Source organism: Callospermophilus lateralis, chromosome 6 (genome assembly GCF_048772815.1).
Source record: "Callospermophilus lateralis isolate mCalLat2 chromosome 6, mCalLat2.hap1, whole genome shotgun sequence".
In the NCBI taxonomy this organism is placed as follows: domain Eukaryota; kingdom Metazoa; phylum Chordata; class Mammalia; order Rodentia; family Sciuridae; genus Callospermophilus; species Callospermophilus lateralis.
Genome location: NC_135310.1, coordinates 99,531,356 through 99,552,879, shown reverse-complemented (window position 1 = coordinate 99,552,879; position 21,524 = coordinate 99,531,356). Strand labels below are relative to the sequence as shown.

The following is a 21,524-nucleotide window of genomic DNA, read 5'->3' as shown; positions in this document are numbered from 1 at the left end:
AGAATCTTTCCTTTGCAAGTTAAGTATTCATTTTGAAAACTGCAGAACAGAGGGTCTCATGAAGAAAATCTAATCTAGTATTTCCTACCTACATGTCTGAAGTAGTAACAAATAAAAAACTAAGAAGAACATGGTTTGTGTGACTGCCACAGTTGTTCAGGAACTTAAGGCTGAGAGACCAATGTGAAACATTCACTGCTAGAATAAAACACCCCAATTATGCTCAGAATGTTTTCGGTGCTAGAAAACAATGCGAGCTTGTGCTTTTGTGGTGTCGTCTTGACATGAGTGTCTCCTTACCCCTGCATGGATCATTTTTCACTAAGAACTCATCGAGCGCCATCCATCCTCCTCCGACTCGAACCATCACTGTACTTCGCAGGATCCGAACTAGTCGCAGCTGCTGGGAGTCTCCAAACTGTGCAGAGAAGAAAGAAAGCATCTCTAATTGTCAAAAAATAATTCTAAAGTAAAGGATGATGTGCAATCTGAAGTAGCTTAAGCAACCAACTTTGATTTCTTGCTTAGTTCACAGCGATTAGTAAAATCTCAGAAAAAGGGGTTTGTCATGATCTGCGTTAGACTGCTGCATGCGGATTTAGCCCAGAGGAAACAGATTGGGAAAAGATTACAAAGGTTATCAAGTATAATATCAAAGCTCTATTCTAAAAATTATTTTTCTTTCCTATGACAGAATCAATATTAGTAAGGCAGTTATAGGAAATTGTTTCTAGAAACTAAACACAGCTATAAAAATAAGCACTGGCCTACTTGCTGAAGGCTTATACAAGATAAGATGATTCTATGGCACATTTAATAAACTGATTCATCTTCATTAGAATTGTGTCTTACATGAAAACTATTTTCCATTCAAATATGTGGGAGAAATAAACTCATTTTAAAAATTTTGACTCATGGAAAATAATGTAATAAATATGTATGACTAATAAAAAATTCATAATCAACTAAAACGTCTCTATCCCTAATTATCTGGCAAACCAACTTTTTAAAGGTTGAATTAATATGCCACTTTAGATCACCATAATATTAGAATAGCCACTAGCAAAATATTAATGATACGGCTCTTAAAAACTAAATGGGGTTCTCTTAAAGGTATTTGTATCATAATACTTGAGACTAACAAGCAAATCATTTTTTTCTTGCCCTTTCCATGAACGGCCAATTACTTGGGATATGCTACAGATTTTGCAAGTCTTAAATAAATGCTACATTATAGGTAGTTCTGAACATAAGTTTATTTGTTTTGAAAGCCTGTGAGAAATGATTTTACAGTTATAAATCACTTCTAATAGGCTCATGTCCAACTTATGAAAACCACCATACTAGATTTCATGGCTGCCAACCCAGCAGATACCAAAGCAAAATGAACAATTAAATATAAATAGTTTCTTTTTAAAGCAGGGAAGATACAATTGCGACATCAACTACTTGTCTGAGCTTACTGTGGTAAACAGAAAACTTTATATAGGAACCCTCTGCTACTTTTCAGTAAGCTTCAGTATTAGATTTCTGTAAGAGAACCCTAAACAAAACCAACCTATTCACAGTCAAGATCCTAAAACTCAAAAGAAACTCAGAAAGAACTGGGAAGAATGTAAAAGGCACCAGCGGGAACTCATGCATTTTATATCAGACCTTGTAAATAACTATTTCTAAATCTGATTTTTAAACACTGAGACTTAAATGTTCTTATCAGTGAACCTGTTCCTGAAATATAAATGTGAGTTTAAAAATGAAAATGTTTATTTTGTTAGAAAAAAATTTGGTGCTGCTAATAAGCAAAGGGAAAGGAGGGGATTTAAAGAAAATTACCCTTAAGGAACCAGATAATTCCAAGATTATGTTCCAAACAAAAGCTTTTAAGAAAATAACTTTTGTAGAGATATTTCAGCTCTATTAAATAAGTAATTTTCAATTTTATTTTAAAAAGGCATTCTCCAGACAACTAACCTTGTCTTCAGAATTTTTCTAATTTTCCCAATAGGCAAATTGTGAGACAAGAAAAAACCAGATTCATCTTGTTCATTGTGTTTCTAGAAAATTACAACTCTGGAGGTAAGTATTTATCTTACTCTTTCCACAAATACAAGATGCCAACCCACTTGCTGACTCAGAGGATAACAATAATGTAAAAAAGTAACACTAATGGAAACTTTACCCTGATTTGATCCTTATACATTGCATACATGTACCTGTATCAAATTATCAATATGTAAATATGTACAATGATTATAGTAATTAAAAATATTTCCTGGAAAATATACTCAAAATAAGTGAATATTTCTATTTAAATTATTTGCCTACAATAGATGGGTTAAGAGGTATTTGAAACATAAGATATAATATTGATTAAAAATGGAATGCCAGAGTAATAATATCTAATATGATATTGTTAGGTAAATTAGATAGTACTGTTCTTTACAAAAGAATGAATTAAAAAAATTAAACTTTAATATGTTTAAATCAAAACAATTTCTCTTGCCTTCAGTTTTGAAATGACTATGCTATAATGTCACTAGGCAATTTATATTTGGTCAAGTTGTCATAAAAAAGGTTTTGTATATTACATATGATAATTTTCCTCAGAAGCAATGGCATCACCTAAAACCTGCAGAGTTACTATATCTATTCAGAGGATGGAAAGCCCTAAATCAATCATTTAGGGCAAATGGAAAACAGCAGCCTTGAAAATAGCTGCATGTTACTTGTGGCTGAATGACATGGAGACCTCTTAGTACTGGGTCTTCTCATGCCACTGCCTGATGCTGATCCTTCTCTGCCACTGCACACCATGCATCCTAAATAATGAAACATAGAGATGTGTGGAGAATTAAATTTGTGTTCCAATAAATACTTGCATAAATATATACTTATAGCATTATTAAACAGGAGAATTGAAAATTACGTTTGTTAATAGTGTAGCCAACTATGTAACAATTCATTATCTGGTTTGCTTAAAAGTAATCTCCTCATTTGAGACACAAGGCAAAAAGGAATCCTGGATCAAGGACCCTTATAGCGCTGACAGAAACACCACGCCAACCAACAATGTAGTAGCTAGGGAGGCAGCATGGGAAGATTGGCCAGGGCAAGCTTTAAGGACTATGAATTAAAGGTAAAAAAAAAAAAAAAAAAAAAAGAAAAAGAAAAATCATTGGGCACTTGAGAATACATTCCACTGGTTTATACCTGATTTCCCAGGAAGAACTGATAAAAAAAAAATGAAAAATGGAAGAAAGACACAATTAGTTCAACAGGAAACTTTCTATGTGACTTGAGAATACACACACACACTCTCACACTCTGGGCTTCTGGATATAGTATCTAGTTTAGAGATGTGCAGGTACCCAGGTCTCCCAACTTCAAACCAAATAACCAGAAAATTTCCTCTACAATTTTACTGAAAATACTGAGGATTTTAAATTTAAAGTTTGAATATACAAATGAATTTTTATCAATATGAGAGTATAAAAAAGAAATAATGTTGCAGTTGTAAATTCACAAAGGGAAACTCAGCACATTTCCCATCTAGCTACTACATATAAGAGATGTTCCAAAAAGGAAAATTAAAAAAGACAAAATGATGAAGTCACATTGCTCTTCTGTTTTAATGAACCAAGTTGAGAGTTTGAATAAAAGCAAAAATTACTGTGTAAATGGAAAAAATATTGCCTCTTATTCATATTTATAAAAATGAGTCAACCTTTTTAGCTTTGTGGTTATGCTTTGGAATAGCTTTTCTATTTGAAATCTGGAATTTACCTCTAATCAGAATGGTAATATGATTTATAAAATTGTGTGAAGCAACAACAGAAATATATGAGATTGGAGTGTTTTATTGTGAAAAATTTTCTCTATTAAAAGTAATGTTCATGTTGCAAATGTCAAGGATACATCCTAATTAAAAAATGAAGGGTATCTCTACATAACTTAAAATAGTAAAAGTAGAAGTTTCATATGCCATTAAATTTTGGTATGTAAAAATAATTAGTATTCCTGGAAAACAAGGCAGATCAAATGGTACACAAATTTCAATTTATATCCTTTAAAGGAACTATGAAGTTATTTGGAAAACTTACCCTGTACTTGTTATCACCAATCTGTTCAACTTGAAATCGTTTTGCACATTTACACTTAGCTACCTGCCTTGTCACCTGCCAAAAACAATGATGAAATATTCACTTTAAAGTTAATATTACACAGTGGAATCCTTACAACTTTGACACAAGAACTAAAGTGGAAATAAATAAAATGGTTGTATGAATTGCACATGATGTCCTGGAAGAACACACTATTATTTTTATAGGCAGTGGAAAGATAATGAGTACCTCATCTTCAATTTTGTCAGCATCTGTGATAGGTTTATATGCATCTTTATTTGGGTGAAGGGCTGCTACAAATTCATAGTAGTCAATGTATCCATCACCATCTCTGTCAAAGATGTCTGCGACTGCACTCATCTCTAGGCGACTGGTGGGGAACTCTAGAATTTTATAAAACGATAGTAAGAAGGTAACTTGTTAATTCTCAAGCCATTCTCCATTTCACATCCTAATCTCAGTGTGCCCGGGTTAGACAATCATGGTGATCAAATATGCAAAATGCTTTTCAAAAACTAATTTATATCATAACAAATGGACATTTGTATATGTGATCTGAAATTTATCTTTAAGTACCATTGGGGCGAATCAAAGGAAGGTGTTTCTGTAGTTGAAACTGTTTAACATTGGCAATTTCATATGGTTCAACAACTACCCTACTTAAGGAACAATTGGTTTGAAATTTACATTAAGAATGCCTTCTAGCAGCATATGTTAGGGAAACTACACACAAACAACTGAAGTGTCAAACAAAAAACCAGATATTTTATGGGGTACTAATGTCTTATTAATGACAATGTGAATTATCATGAAAATTGAAAGGGACCTGCATTTATTGATGTCCTAATATATGCCAGGCAACACACACACACACACAAAAAAAAAAAAACCAAAAATCAAACATGAAAATTATTACACTAGCAAGGACACAGCTTTAGTGAAGGAACACATGTGTGGTCACACAACTAATAAGCATACCCAAGTTCAGAACCACAGAGTTCCCCAGACACTTGTTTTGCATGGTGGTGACTTTCTAACAAGTGTAAAGGCAATGCTTTATTTGCTGGGTCCACACTTTTACACTGTGCTCATTTGCCTAAAAATGACCACAGTTAATGTCATGACTCCTGGCACTTACTTGAGGAAAGAATTCCATCAATGAATTCCTGCCGGGTGATCTTCCCATCCTGGTCTTTGTCAATTCTCCTGAAAAAGTCCATCACTCGAGATTTCTTATGATTCATCCACCGCATATATTTTTTGCGCCAGATGTCGAAATCGAAGTTAGCAAATTCCCTCAGCTGAAAAGGATACAAGGTATCTGAGCTAGGTTAATGCTAAACTCCAACTGTATCTTAGACTATAGGAATGGAGTTATTTCTAATGATTCTCCAGGTAATACACATCTCTATCCCATTTCAAAGAAAGGTATGATCTTGCCAAGGGGGTTCAGAAACATTTTATCTGTGCTGTGTTTATCCCTAAAAACTTAAACTGAAAATTTCTGATAACACCAAAGTCACAACAGTGGTCTGCTCCAACGTACCAGCACTAGTCCTGTGCATAATGAAAGGCACAGACCCACTTCAATACTTCTCACCTAACTCCATGCTCTGTCTCACCCCACACTGTCAAGCCACTCTCTTAACTTCCCTGGACATTTGAAAATTTTCCAGTTTCAGAACCTAAAACTCCCAATCTCAAGCCACAGGATATATTTGCCAGGTAGTACCACCAGCAAACATGTCAAGTTAGGGCCTTTCTTAAGAAGTCAGCTTCTCACTATTAAAACACGAGAGTATTTTACTTTATTGATTGCCTAAATCCCGATCCCATATATCAATTTTTTAATAAAAACATACAGTCTTGGTATTCATTTTAGAAGTAAAACATGCACTCAAAGAGCAAGAGTTTGCTAATATGTGAGAAGATTGCAATTTTGGCACTGTGTCACAGTGAATGAAGGCAGGGGAACAACTTGGCAGAGATACATGAGTTTTCCATACCTCCTCTAGCCTGTCCAAGGCGTCATTGAGCTTTCTCCTTCTTTCCAATGCGAGGAGCCAGACTTGCTGCCATTTGCTCACCAGTAAGTTTACCCTGGGATTCTTAGTTTCAATTTGTGTTTGTGATCCAGAGGGATATAAGCTTGATGCTGGGAAGCGTTTTCCTGTAAAAATACAACTTTAGTTAGGATGGCAAGTTTCTAAGCGTTCTGATAGGTGGTAAGGCTTGGCCTTTTTTTGGTTCCTAGCCAGGATGAGTCAACTTAATAACTGGGTAATGCAAGCAGAAATATTATAATTTAGATGGTGCATAATGTTAAGATCTAAATCTGTATTACTTATTAAGGACCACATACTGTTCATGTAAATTAGATTCATAACTTGAAAGGGGCATTTAAATATTAGAAAACTCTCTCTAAAAATTTATGCTTAAAACATGCTCCTGCTTCAAATTCATGTTGTTTCAGTGGTAATGCCACACCCTGTGCTCTTCCCCGTCGTTAAGGCAAGAGAAAGAAATCTCATAGGCAGACACACATCTTAGAATCAGTTACAGCAAACCCAGCTGTCCTTCTTAGAGAATAAGGCTGAAAGTAGAGGAAGTGAGAGCAGGACATACCAGGCAGTCACCAGAGTCACAGCAAGTTGCTTTATTAATCCTAGTCAAGTGTGAAAGTATGTCCAGGACCCCAACTTTCTCTCAAGTCCATTTCCCACTGAGATTGTGTGTTTCCAGTGCACAGACTCTATCCAAGTTTCCTGAGTCACTCAAGTTATCTCCTTTCTAGCCATTCTTCACAACTTTGTATAACTTCACGAAACAGTTATTAATTGTTGCATTTTCCTCATTTAAATAAATGGTTAAATGTGTCCTAGAAAAATTACTGGTCCAAGCTCCCATAGGATGTTAGTATCCAGGCTGAGATTTATATGGAACACTAGTATTTATTGAGTATTTAACTATAGGCCTGGAAGTACAATAAGCACTTTATAAAGATCAGCTCATCTAATTCTCAATGCAGTCCAAAGAGGTTAAAATCATCCCCTTTCACAGAAGAGGATAGTGATGCTTAAAAGGAGTATAAATAATCTGTCTGAGGTTATATCTCCCAATTGGTAAGTGGAGGGGGCAGCCAAGGAGCCTGCCTCCAGTGCTCTCAGTCACTTTACCTGGTCTCTTCCTCATGTAATATAGTATTTACAATAGCTCTGACCCCACTTTAAAAAAAAAAAACAACAAAGACATCACTCAACAAACACACAAAATATGCAATACAAATTGTGCTTCTTTTTTTTTTTTTTTACATATTCTCCAAGATATATTATTTTTAAGGTCATTTGGGGGGACTCAGATTGTCTGAGAAGTAGTAAATAGAACCTGAAGTCATAAGAACATGGGCAAAATCTATCAGATTGCTGGTCACTAATGAACAATTAGATTATGAACTATACCCAGGTTATGATTACTTTTGTTTCATTCAACATTAGTGCTATTTTTATAGTAGAAGAAAAATGACACAATTCAAAGGGAGTGATGGTTTCTGTACTTATGAATTTTTCTATTTTATTCTAGTTAATCTGAAAGATAAACTTCAAGCATAGAGTTAAATACAGAAAGCTAGGCAGAGCAATTTCTTTATTTTTCAACAAGTTGCCACAATGCTTGAGCCCATGTATTCTTTCAAGAAATCTTTTAAAATAGAGTGCTCATGTAGAATCACTAAGTGCTCCAAAATTTCAAATGATGCAATTTTATTTAACCATTTCATTTCAAAGAAATTGACCACTGCTTACTTCCGGTTCGTCCCTTATCCAAGACTGGAATATGGGATTGTAAAGAGGAAGGATCAGCTCCTCTCCTCTTATAGGTCTTGGTGACTTTATCAACATCAGGCTGTTTTCTGGTCATTTCCTCCATGAAGGTCTGAAATGAAAGAAATGATATCAATTAAATAAAAGTACATTAGATTAAATTATCATTAGGAATGAACAAAAAACAAGGGTCAAAGGGCCAGGCTATTATTTCTGAAGAAGAATAAATTACCATGTCTTACCTTTAAGTGAAAAAAATATCTAAACCGGCATAAGAAAGCATTTACTAATGTTCAGAGAATGCAAAGTGTTATAGCCAGCAAAGACAATGAATTAAAAACAAAAATAATTTGTTGTAGTTCAAAGGCCAAATATAGGAGCAGTTGTGTGACTGAAATAACCTATCTGTTCACCAACCAAGTTCAAGCTTTCAAGTTCTTCCACAAGAATTTTTTTCCCCCACAAGAATTTGTATTGAGCATTTGTCCTAAGGAACACCCCAGCTAACTGGTTTCTTTGAGGCACATTTCACCTACACATTTGGAAGACTTAAGCTGCCTGTGATATATAGTGATATAAGGTATCCACATTAACTGTAGATGTATTAAAGTCATAAGCAAGCTATTTCAAGGAGGGTGAAAGTGAACCAAGTGAAGATATATTACAGTTACATTTCTTGTCACTTCTCTCAGGCTTATTGTTATTACTGATTAAATATTCTAATATCTGGAATATGTGTCAAAGGCTTGAGGTAAGGCAGAGACTGATAAAAAGTGATGGGGAAAAGGCAAGGCAGATAAGAGTGAAAAGGGGAAGTAAAACACAATTCTGGAATATTTATCACATTGAAAAGCTCCACTTGAACACCTCTGTCCCAAAGAACATGACCTGAGGCACTTAGGATCATTCCACATGTTGATACCTCAGATTTTCATCAAGATATATTATAATAATGGCAATGTTGACAGCTCAACCCATTGACTGACATTCAGTATTTCTCCTGTAAATGCTATCAACTAAACAAGCTATAAATCAGTGAGTGTGATGCCCATCCTTTTCGCAATTAAAACAAGTGAGATGTACAGAAGAAGTAATTTTTCAAAGACAATGCATTCCTTTTAGATGTGATATATTTGGAGATTTGATGGTCATCTTGGGAGACGGATAAAATGCCAACACAAAACAATAAAACAAGTACCAGTTAAAGCCAAGGATTTGAGTGAAACTGCCAAAAGACAGAGCAGACTGAAAGGAGTAGAGAACTGAGGAAAAGATGCAGGAGAAAGAAGAGCTGGCAGTGGGAAGAGAAAGGTGGTGCAGGAACCACTGTGAGACAGTGTCACCTGGGAATAACTTCACAAAAAGCAAAGAAAAAAGGCTTTGCAAAAGTCCAGTGGGTAGCTGTGAAGAGGAGTTTTAAGCCCAGCTGATTGGAGCTGTGGAGTATGTGTTTAAAGAAGTGAAGGTAACAATCACAAAGCAATCTTTTAAGATGCATCACAGGAAAAGGAAGAAAACAGTGGAGGTGATGACTACCAGGGATTAGGATTAAATTTATTTTACCTGATGTTCTGCAATGAGGGCTTTCACCTCTTCAATCTCCTGGGGGATGACTTCTTTATCCTTATCACTTAGTGTTGTTTCGGCCCATTGCAACCAAGCCAGCAAAGCTTCCAACAATTCCTGTTTAGCAATGAGCCCAGCCAGAGCACTTGCCAATCTTTGCTGATGTTGCTTTGCCCAGGCCAGCACCTGTTGGAGAAACAGAAATTTCTTCCAACTTAGTGAATAATCATATTGATATACAATAAACACCTTTTTAATATGAGGGCAACTCATATTAAAATGAGGGTAACTCTGGGGTAAACCCAAAATGCTTCCAATCTTTCTAGTCCCCTTTGGTGGCACGAAGACCCACCCCAAGGAATGGGAGCTCTCTAGGATATTTGTCATCTTTGGCAGTTTAAACCTGTCTAACAATCACCTAGGCTTTCTTTTGCTTTCTAATTTAAGTGCAAATATGCATTCTCTGAAGGATCAAATATGCTTATTTCATGTAGTACCAAGTGGAAATAAAAAATAGTTAAGGGCTGAAGATGCAACTGAATGGTATAGAGCTTGCTTAGCACATGCAATCCCTAAGTCCAATCCCCACTACCACCGCCCCCCCCCAAAAAAAAAGGTGAGAACTGAAGTAGAGTTAATTTACATTATACTAATTATTTAGTTAATTTAAATTATACTAATTCACTTCACAAGTATATATTGCTCTGAATCCCGGAAGTGAGAAAAAATGTTTTCCAATGAACCAAATATCAGCCTCTTAAGGTTATGGGGACATATCTGCAAATTCCTTTAACTTTTACAAGAAAATTGAATTTCAGAAACTGATAGTGCACAAAAGAAAGCATTTTAAGGAATGATTTCCATGGAAAGGCCTCACTTTCCCATGCTGGCAAGTGCATCTTAATAGCTGAAATTTCCCACACCCTCAAATCTCTAAGCTACTGTTCCTGTGAAGATATTTGAAACATACTGACCTCCTCGAACCTGGCCCGGATGATTGTTATCCAGTGCTTAATGGTGGTGATGGAGTCAGGATGGCAAATGGCCAAAACAGCATCACCCATACTGGTGGCTTTATTTAATTCAGCTCTTTTTTCTTCCAGTTTCTTCATGAATTCCTACAACAGAAACAAAGACTTCAGTTAGCTGTTGGCACTGGATGAAAAAAAAAACTCTGCTGCTGTTTATTTACTGTTAGGGTTAAACAAATAAACAGGAACTTCAATTGTTTATTCACAGTTGGAAATAATCCACTAATTAGAGAAGAAAGGGGGGAAATGATAAATTAAGTATTTTCTAACACGTATGTCAAAATATAAGTACAAGATAATGTGTCATGCTTTATTGACAATGTGCTCTGATAACATGACCTACCTATTTCATATCCTAACCTACTTTAAAAAATATTTTAATTTTCCCCAATACAGTCCTTAAATGAAAGAGTAAAAAAAAAATAACTTAGTAGGAAGAGAAAACCATAGGTCAATAACAACTGTACTTCCTGAGGAAAACAGAGAGATCACACACTTCTAATTACTCTATGCCCTCAAAGAGCCCCAAACCAGATGGGAGGGACCACTCCCTGCCACACTGTGCTCTTCGGATCTAGTCAGGGTTACCTTAGTGGTTGGTACTTACATGGGAAAGCTTGACATTTTTAGAAATTGGATTATACTAAGAAGTCTTTAGTCCTGGTGCCAAGAAATTAAATTACACAATCTGTTTTTCTTTGGTGAATGTGGAAAGGGATGCAGTGAAAATGAACAAGAATGAATAATGTTACTGTAAAATAGTATTACTAATAAACACTTCATAAACTTACAGGTAATTCCATGCCATTTATTTAAAGATTTAGTTAAAACTAATATAAAATAATCTGTTGTAAAAACCACGCCCCCTACTCTGGTGACTTGCTTACTAGTCCTACTGTGAGGGCAGCGATACCAACAGGTGCCCAGCAGATACTGCTACTCTGACATCCAAACCCTAGTACGTTAGTGGACCTCAGTGCTGGTTGGTGGTCAGCTCACAGCAATATAATACAACCTAGATTTTTAAATATTGAGCTGAATCAAAAATTTATAATAAATTTGATGTAGTTGTCCTATTCTTTAAGTTAAGCCTCCAAATTTAAAAGATATCTACTGCATTTCATTCCTCCAGATAATGTTGTACAAGTTTAGTGCACTTTTATTAATGACAAGGCAATATTTCATTGCTACAGGTTAGCCAAATCCTCTTTGAGAAAGGGTATTAATTAAAATAAGGAGTCTCTTATAGATGATGTAATCCATGTTAAAGTGGAATGAATGATAATATAGTTCCACCCTGACCTTGAAAGGCAAGGTTATTTAGTGGTGTTAAAAAGATCCTTTAAAGTTAATAGGAAATGCTGACATCAACACTACTTTGAGTATTTGCACTGCAAAGTCCTGATTTAATGAGTCAAAGGTTAAAAAACATCTGTTAAGAGCAATCTGGACCATTCTCTTAAGAATCTTGTTAACTCCATGCATCGACATGGGAAAGATCTTGGTTTGAAAATTCAATGGCCAGATTTTAACTTGGTTAGTTATTCAACCATCTATTTACTTAGGAATTTCATTTCTTAAATTTATAATTTAAAAAATATAAATATATAATCCCAGCACTTACTTAATATGTTCTACAAAAAATTTTAAAAGGTTCTTGATTAAAAACAGAAGTCAGAGAGGCTTAAAAATAAAATTTAAAGACTTTAAATTTTACTAAATTACTTGTCTTGTTTATAAACATCCAAATTATTGATTTGTAATTCTACTGGTATAATTTTATGAATGCCAAACTGCTCTTTGAGGAAGTTTCATTCTTAAAATCTACATAAAAGTGCAGTACAATGAACTAATTTGGGTAGGAAGCCAAATAACTCCCTAAAAAGATCAATGTGCTTCCTACAAGGCATGAAACACAGTGACTAATTCTAGAGTTACCACTTTCTCTAATGAGGAAACAAAAAGACAGCTGCACATGTATGAATGTATGTGTATGGGAACACACATACATAAGCAAAGGATGGAGATACAATCTCAAATGTACCAGATGTTTATTAATTCTCAGGAAGGAAAATATTCATATACTTGATATTTGTAATCCTGAGCCTATTTTCTCTACTTTATTTGATTTTTTTCTCATTTAGTTTTAGTTTTACTGAACATTTAGAAATTACTCACTTTATGTTGATCAATGAGAGTCCGGAGAGCATCCTCATCATCTGGGAGAACACCATGGAAACGCAGGGTTTGCTCTGCCTCGGCCAGCCATTCCAAGAGGGCATGTACCACAGAGTGAAATTCTTCTGCCTAACGGTTCAGACAGACACACATACAGACACACACACCAAGCAAGATTTCCAAATATGTCTGTTAGTAAAATTTGCAGAATTGTATAGTAGATTCTTCCCCTCAATGAAAAAACAAGTCTTAAATTTAAATGGATTAATTATGTACATTACTCCCTCGTGCTGCATTTTATAAATATAAGAAAATATCTCATATATCAATAAGGCCTATATGAAGAATAATTCACCAATTTCACAACTTGGTTTAAATGAATGGCAGTCCATTGTACGTTCAAGCTGAAAAATTACTCAAGCAGCACTTTGAGGTGAAGATTAGTAAACCTCCCTTTGCAATTAATTTAAAGTCTTGAGAGAGGGCAGAGGAGAGGTCAAGGCAATGAGGCTATTAGACTGTCCATATTGAGAACAGAGGATCCTCACAGTTATTTACTACAGCCATTTTTGTTGAGGTTTCAATACTTTTCTCATAACACCCAGTTATTATCTGCATGGTTTTTACCTGACGCAGAGCTGCTTCTAATCTTGTCTGCTTTGATATAGACAGGGCACACACAGTCTCCCAGCGCGTGCTTAACTCCTGCATCTGGACCTTGACCCAGGAGGAGTCATCCCGGCTGCCTTCTATGAGCTCTCGGGCTGAGCGCTTCAGTGCCTGCACACTGCTGGTCCTCTTCCCCAGTTCTTTTTGGAAAACCTGAGAAGAGAAAATTTTGAAAATTAATTTTAAAGCCTCAACAGTAACATGCGCTATCTGAAACATATGCATAAAACAATACATACAGACACATAAGACTCACAATTCAATAACCATATTTTTGACAAATCTTCAGAGGTTAAGAAATGACCAACTGCTTGTATTTGAACACCAAGAATGCAGTCTCTTTTTTTTAATATTTTCTTTTTAGTTGTAGTTGGACATAATACCCTTATTTTATTTATTTATTTTTATGTGGTGCTGAGGTTTGAACCCAGGGTCTCACATGTGTAAGGTGAGTGCTCTACCGCTGAGCCACAATCCCAGCCCGGAGAATGGATGCAGTCTTATATATATATTTGTTTAATCTTGTAATATTTTTATGAGGGAAAAAAGATATGCATGCCTTGTTTTTTTAAATAAGATACTGGATTTAAATAATGGCAGTCAGGGTTTACTTCAATTATATACACAGATGCATCAAATTTCTTTTTTCTATGATTCTTTTGATAGGATGTCCCAATTCCTCCCAAATTATTAGTGTGACTGCCACATGCATGCTGGCCACTGCATTACTCAGGGGACACAATGAAGAGACAAATGAATGACTAAGCAGTCCTGATGAACATCATGGAGGTCTCCAAGATAATGATGGGGAATCCACAGGGAGCTGGCAAGTAGTCCTTTTTTGTTTCATTTTTATAGAGCACCTTTGTCTTTATGGCACCTATCCTAAATAAATTCATATTCATTCAAGATGATTCAATTTCTATTTATCATATTAGAGGAAAAAGCTTTTAAGTTTTTTTTCCCCCTTCCTAATTTTGATGAACTTCTATGTGCCAAGCAGTAAGTTGGTTTCTTTTGGCCACAGATTTATTTAGGAATTTCCAGGATTCTTTATTTCTGATCTAAGAGTCTGTATATAAAAGTAGAGCTTTCAAATAACCAACCTTCTGTCTATAATAAAATTAATTTATTTTTCAAATAATCCCCCCAAATGAACATTACCATTGGGTATATCTATGTGTTTCTATTTGAGACTCAGATCAGTCACAAAAGGGAGCCCATCCAAGAATCCAAACACAGTATAGTTAATTCTTTGATTTTACTCAACCACTGTTAAACGACATGTGTCTGCAGACAGACAGTACACACATATGTACTGCACACACACACAAGCACTGAAGGGACAATATCTAAACATTCCATTTGTGATGAAACTAGTCCCAACAGTTCTGATTAGAGTTTCCAATGTACTTTTATTGAAATTTCCTGAGCCTTCCAATTGTATTACTAATGCTAAATGATTAATTCATTCTTGGTGATGTTTAACATATAAAAAAATTGGCAAGTGTCTAGGGCAGTAAATATTTAGACAGTGAGTTTATAAAAATGGCATTATGTAAAAAGTAACATTATACTATCCATTACTCACTAAATGAGTTCCAAGAAATGGAAAAGTTTGTATTAATCATGCACAAAACATTTGTTTCAATATAAGCAAAGCAATGTAATTTTTAAGATTTGTAATTTTTGTAGGCCTTGTCAATGTTCCTTATTTATTCTTTAATTTTCTAGTATAATAAACTCTCTTTAATGGGTATAATCATAGACTAGAAACAGAAAAGGAAAAAAATATGCCAAAGAACCAATTATTTTAAGAAGGACTGGTAAATCAAAATAGGGAAACATAAAGAGAACATTTAAAAATGTATACATTTTCTGAACTAAAAAATCACAACAGAATTAAGTCAGAGTGCTATAAGATATTTGTTCAGAAAGTCAACTCTAATAACATAACCATTCTATATTAGTACTATGTTTCATGGTGTTTCCAAGGTTAAGCTGTATTATATCGTTTGATCATAATTTAGGAACTTACACTACTATCAGCTGGGCACTTCAAATTTATCTTTGTATGACAGTTTAACGTACAGATCAGGAGATTGCAAGCAAACCAATTATCTTGAAAAAAATAATAAATCCCTCATAGCACATGCTGGTGACTCATAAATTGCTATAGTTCAAGGGACAAGGTTAAAACAGCTTTTAAAAAAGAAGGGCTTTAATCATGACCCCCACGGATCATGTCACAAATCTGCACATTTATGCAATGACCTAGTTCTGGGTCACTGAACAAATGATTTTAAATTTTATTATATAATTATTTAGATGAACAACTAAAGATAGTAAAACATGCTTGAAACAGGGTTTAAAGCACAAAAACAAAAGTATTTCACCAATAACTCAAGTAATTTTCCCCTATCACCTTTTTGGTTTTCGTTTCGGTACATGCTAGGCAAGTGCTCTACTACTGAACAACATTCCCAGTGCTTCCCCAGCACTTTTTTAGTTGGCTTCCTGATTTCTGCTCAGAAGTACGCAAATTTTAACAACAAAGATGGTGATGTACTATGACACAGTCTCCTGATTTTTAAAGGGCTAATTTAAGTGGTACACACCCCTCTAGACTCAGAATAAGCAAATGAGATAAAAGTCCCAGAAAATACCTTGTGATTATCGATTAGATTCATCACTAAATCAATGTCTCCATGAACGGGCTGGTCTTCTGCCAGCTGGGGTTCAACCCTATACAACCAATCGATGAGGGCCTGCAGGGCATCTGTGAATTGTCCAGAAAATAGCAATGCTTCCTCCAATTTGTTCTGTCTGGGGAAAAAGGGTAGAAAAATTACTCTGGGAATAGAAGAGCTGCCTTAACATGTCTGAACATATGAAGTTCATTTATGCAGGGTGAGTGGTATTCAAGAGAAGGGACAATATATAGGTATTTACTGCTGTTTCTTTGCTTTCCATAGAACGTAAAAAAAAAGTTATAAAAGTTTTGTTATTACTTAAATATTCCTGACATCTGTTCCAGGAAAATTCCATTACCATAAACTTTGGAAATTAATGATTTTTGAGTTTCTTCATAAAAACATGCCTTCATAATTTAAAAAAGGTTTTTAAAAATTTGCTTTAGGTGGTCAGACAATAAACTTGACTGTTTTAGTATGCTGCTCTATGAATTTAAATACATGTACAGATTTATATTACCATCACCATAATCAAGATACCGTTTCACCATTCCCAAGCCCCTCATGCTCTTTCCTTATAGTCACACCCTGCCCTGGCATTCACTGCTCTGTTCCTCATCACTGTAACTTTTTGCCTTTTCAGAAATGTTAAAACAAAATCATTTATATGACATTGCAAAAATGATGTCCTTTTGAGATGGAAGAAGATAAAAAAAACTAATAATGTAAAAACTTATTGTGAAGTTCTGTAGAACTGAAAAATCTTTATTATTATTATTATTATTATTATTATTATTAAGACTTGAATTTTGACAAATAAACATTTTGGAAATAAAAAAGTGAAAGGAAAACATAACATTTGTTAATTTATGAGTTGTTTGAAACAGGAACACTTTCTAAAAATCATGTACAGAAATTTTATTTAAAAATATACATCAAAAAGCAAAGAACATGAAATTCACATAAAAGATGCCATTCATCCCTGAAAAAGTATGTGCGTACATATATATATATATATATATGTATATATACACACACACACACACACACACACACACAATTTGTATGTACACATGTAAAAGGGCAAAAATATGCTAAAGGAGATCAGAAGGAAAACAAAAACTAAATTTTCAGGGGCCCTTATTTAATCTGGATACAGGTTGAGGATCCCTGATCCAAAAATCTAAAATCCAAAAATGTTTCACAATCTGAAACTTTGTGAGGAATAATGCAATGCCACATGTAGAAAATTCTATACCATGACACTTTATGGCAAGCTCAATATTATTACGAAACACTACATCAGGCTATGTGTATAAGGCATATATGAACCAAAGAATTTCATGTCTAGATTTGGGTCCCATCCTCAAGATATCTCATTCTTTAAATGCAAATATTCCAACATCTAAAAAACTTCTTAAGTACTTCAGATATGGTATACTCAACCCTTTTGGCAAAAATAACTAAAACTAAGGCTCAACAGAAAGCTTAAAAACATTTACAAGATATTTGAACTCTTGTACTTTGTACTTTCTTAAGTACTCTGAATTTTTTTGAAATTTTTGAAATAAGTCTTGTACCTTCACAAAAGTGTAATGAGAAAGAGGGAGACTGGAAAGGGGTGAACGGAGGCTGAAGAGAATGCTGGGGCCAGATCAGTAGTGCCTTGGATGCCACATTAAGGAGCCTATGTTTTATCCACATCCAATAGCAAGGCCCTGAAGGGCATGAAGCAGGAATGATAAGATCCCATTGCATTTAAACAAAAAAATCATCCTAAGTAGCTCCATGGAGGTAGATGAAAGGAGGGATAAAGCAGGTTTGGGGAGACCAGTCAGAGCAGTTTGTGTAGTCAAGTGTGAGATGACAGAGACTGGGGAAGGTATCTTTTTTTTTTTTTTTCCTTCTAATGAGTAGTTAAAAATAAATAATAATGAACAGCAAAGGCTTCTCAGAACAGGTGCTCTGTGAATGGATATTTAGGACAAGCAGATGTCCCTTAGGCAAAGAAGTTATCTAAGGTCCCTATAATGTCCCTGTAAAGTACCACTAACTTCTATTTGAGGGAGGTCTACAAAGTAACCAAACTGCCTAAAGGACACCCTACTTTCTTTTTTAAGTTTATATGATTGCAGAATGCATTACAATTATTATTACACATATACAGCACAATTTTTCATATCTCTGGTTGTATACAAAGTATATTCACACTAATTCTTGTCTTCATACACGTACTTTGTTGTTGTTTTTTTTTCATACACGTACTTTGGATAATAATATCCATCACATTCCACCATCATTTCTAACCCCATGCTCTCTCCCTTCCCCTCCCACCCCTCCGCCCTATCTAAAGTTCGTCTATTCCTTCCATGCTCCCCCTCCCTACCCCACTATGAATCAGCCTCCTTATATCAGAGAAAACATTTGGCAGTTGATTTTTCGGGGATTGGCTAACTTTACTTAGTATTATCTTCTCCAACTCCATCCATTTACCTGCAAATGCCATGATTTTATTCTCTTTTACTGCTGAGTAATATTCCATTGTGTATATATGGCACATTTTTTTAATCCATTAATCTACTGAAGGACATCTAGGTTGGTTCCATAGTTTAGCTATTGTGAATTGTGCTGCTATAAACATTGATGTGGCTGTGTCCCTGTACTATGTTGTTTTTAACTCCTTTGGGTATAGACCAAGGAGAGGGATAGCTGGGTCAAATGGTGGTTCCATTCCCAATTTTCCAAGAAATCTCCATACTGCTTTCCATAGTGATTGCATCAATTTGCAGCCCTACCAGCAATGTATGAGTGCACCTTTTTCCCCATATCTTCACCCACACTCATTGTTGTTTGTTTTCATAATAGTTGCTATTCTGACTGGAATGAGATGAAATCTTAGAGTAGTTTTGACTTGCATTTCTTTAATTGCTAGCAATGATGAACATTTTTCATATATTTGTTTAGACTGATTGTACATCATCTTCTGAGAAGTGTCTGTTTAGGTCCTTGGCCCATTTATTGATTGGGTTATTTGTTTTTTTGGTGTTTAGATTTTTGAGTTCTTTATATACCCTAGAGATTAGTGCTTTATCTGACGTGTGAAGGGTAAAGTTTTGCTCCCAAGATAAAGGCTCTCTATTCACCATTATTACAGATTATTACAGATTTAATACAATTCCAGTCAAAATCTGAATGACATTCCTCATAGAAAGAGAAAAAGCAATCATGAAATTCATCTGGAAAAATAAGAGATTTTTATTTTAGCAGGAAGAGCGAAGCAGGTAGCATCACTATACCAGACCTTAAATTGTACTATTGAGCAATCGTAACAAAAACAGCATGGTATTGGCACCAAAACAGACTGGTAGACCAATGATACAGAATAGAGGACACAGAGACTAACCCACAAAATTAAAATTATCTTATATTAGACAAAGGTGCCAAGAACATGCATTGGAGAAAAGATAGCCTCTTCAACAAATGGTGCTGGGAAAACTAGAAATCCAAATGCAACAAAATGAAATTAAACCCCTATCTCTCACCATGCACAAACCTCAATTCAAAATGGATCAAAGACCTAGGAATAAAATGAGAGACCCTGCGTCTAATAGAAGAAAAAGTAGGCCCTAATCTCCATCATGTGGGATTAAGCCCCAACTTTCTTAATAAGACTCCTTTGGCACATGAATTAAAACCAAGAATCAATAAATGGGCTGGACATCCTACCTTTCCACAGATTTTCCACATATGGTATCCCACTTGTCTCTGAGTTCACTCAGCATGTTATCCAGCTTCAGGTTGTCATCAGCTAGAGTGGTTTTCTCCTTCAGAGAACGGCCAGTTCGGTTGGTGGTATCATAGACAGAATGCTTGGCTCCAAGGGATTTCTGAAACTCCTATATATTTAACAAGAAAACAATGTGCATTTCTACTTGGGATTAATAAACAAAATAGATAAAAGGCACTAAAGAGGCATCCCTGACAAATGGAGTCTCTGAGCCAAGATGAAGGGGAAGAAGAATTGCCCCTCCAGATTCTGATGTTTGGGCCCATGGCTTATGCCATTCTCACCATTTAGGAAGCCTATATCCTTCCTCTCTGGCTATACAAAGCCCTATCTATATCTTAGAACATCTACAGATTGCTCTTTCAGAATCTAATGGCTACATTGCTAACATGACATCTATACCTTGCTGCCTTTTACACTGTTAGACTTTCATGATTGTGTATGTACACATCTCTATGTGTGGAGGAATGAGTTATATTCTTTCTACATAGCTCAATAATAAGCATTTACAGACAAAAAGAACTGTCTTTGCAAGCCTTTCGTTATCATTTTGTACATAGTAGGTATTTGTAAGTGTTTAATAGAAGGCTAGGGAAAAAAAGACAACTGCCATTGAATGCACAACCTCATGGATGGAGAAGAAAGAAAGGTCAACTTAATGGGTAGCTTACAACCTTACAAAATATCAAGGCAATTATAATACAGTGATTCTCAATTCAAGCAGCACATTAGAATCACACTAGGTAGCAAAATGCTCTGTGAATGCAATTTTCTCACATAATCTCAAGGTTAACAATGATCTAATAAGATTTTATTGCCTTTAAAAGTTATACTTTAAATGTCCTATTACAAGACAAAATAGTATATTTTTTTTATTTATTTTGAGACAGGATCTTGCTAAATGGCCCAGACAGTTCTTGAATTCACATGCCTCAGCCCCTGAGTAGTTTGGATTATAGGCATATATCACCAGGTTGCATTTTTTTAAATGTAATTTTAGTGGTAGATGGACATAAAAATTTTTTATTCTACTTATTTTTGTGTGGTGCTGAGGATCAAACACAGGGCCTTACACGTGCTAGGCCAACACTCTACCACTGAGCTACAACACCAGCCCCTCACACATGCTAGGCAAATGGTCCACCACTGAGCCACAACCCCAGCCCCACAAAATGTATTTTGAGGCAACTACATCAGGAAATTTCAAAGTATTAAAATATTTATAATATCATGCTATTTCTATAGTTTATTATTCTAAATGTTATTTTTTCATGCATTCTGAACAGAATGCTTGTGTTTATTAGAGTCACGGTATTGATAAAGGCTTTCTTCACACGGTAAACACATAATATCACAGCCGAGTATTTTTAAAAGACAAAAGTCCCCAAATGATGAATAAGTACAAAAGACTTCTTTGAAAATTAATAATGGACTACCTTGAAATGTGTCTTGAAGAAATAGCTGACTTTGGCTACAGGCAATATGGGGCAAAACAAAGGATCTGTTAGATTAGTTCTGTGCATTTTCTTTATCTGGGATTCTCTATTATGCAATATACTTTCATAACACTACAAGTCCTCTATGTTCAAATTCATAAAAGGCATTCTATCTTGAGAAACAGGCTATTGTTTTTCCATCAGAGGGGAAGGATGGAAGGTGCT

The 21,524-nt window shown here is 35.1% G+C and overlaps 1 protein-coding gene across 11 annotated transcripts in view; it reads right to left on the bottom strand.

Annotated features, from left to right (window-relative positions):
* The window catches only part of Dst (dystonin), a 345,440-nt gene that overhangs the window by 8,731 nt on the left and 315,185 nt on the right, over window positions 1-21,524 (bottom strand). For 8 of the 11 annotated variants that reach the window (XM_076858540.2, XM_076858545.2, XM_076858542.2 and 5 more), the window contains 13 exons: window positions 19,803-19,972; window positions 16,050-16,209; window positions 13,342-13,536; window positions 12,715-12,843; window positions 10,480-10,623; window positions 9,503-9,691; window positions 7,922-8,051; window positions 6,128-6,291; window positions 5,260-5,422; window positions 4,350-4,504; window positions 4,101-4,175; window positions 3,211-3,228; window positions 301-418 (listed from right to left, as the gene is read on the bottom strand). In XM_076858540.2, coding sequence (XP_076714655.2) covers window positions 301-418; window positions 3,211-3,228; window positions 4,101-4,175; window positions 4,350-4,504; window positions 5,260-5,422; window positions 6,128-6,291; window positions 7,922-8,051; window positions 9,503-9,691; window positions 10,480-10,623; window positions 12,715-12,843; window positions 13,342-13,536; window positions 16,050-16,209; window positions 19,803-19,972 — 1,810 coding nt within the window. The remainder of the gene's footprint in view (window positions 1-300; window positions 419-3,210; window positions 3,229-4,100; window positions 4,176-4,349; window positions 4,505-5,259; window positions 5,423-6,127; window positions 6,292-7,921; window positions 8,052-9,502; window positions 9,692-10,479; window positions 10,624-12,714; window positions 12,844-13,341; window positions 13,537-16,049; window positions 16,210-19,802; window positions 19,973-21,524) is intronic. The other 3 variants (XM_076858541.2, XM_076858544.2, XM_076858552.2) reach the window with 1 other exon arrangement.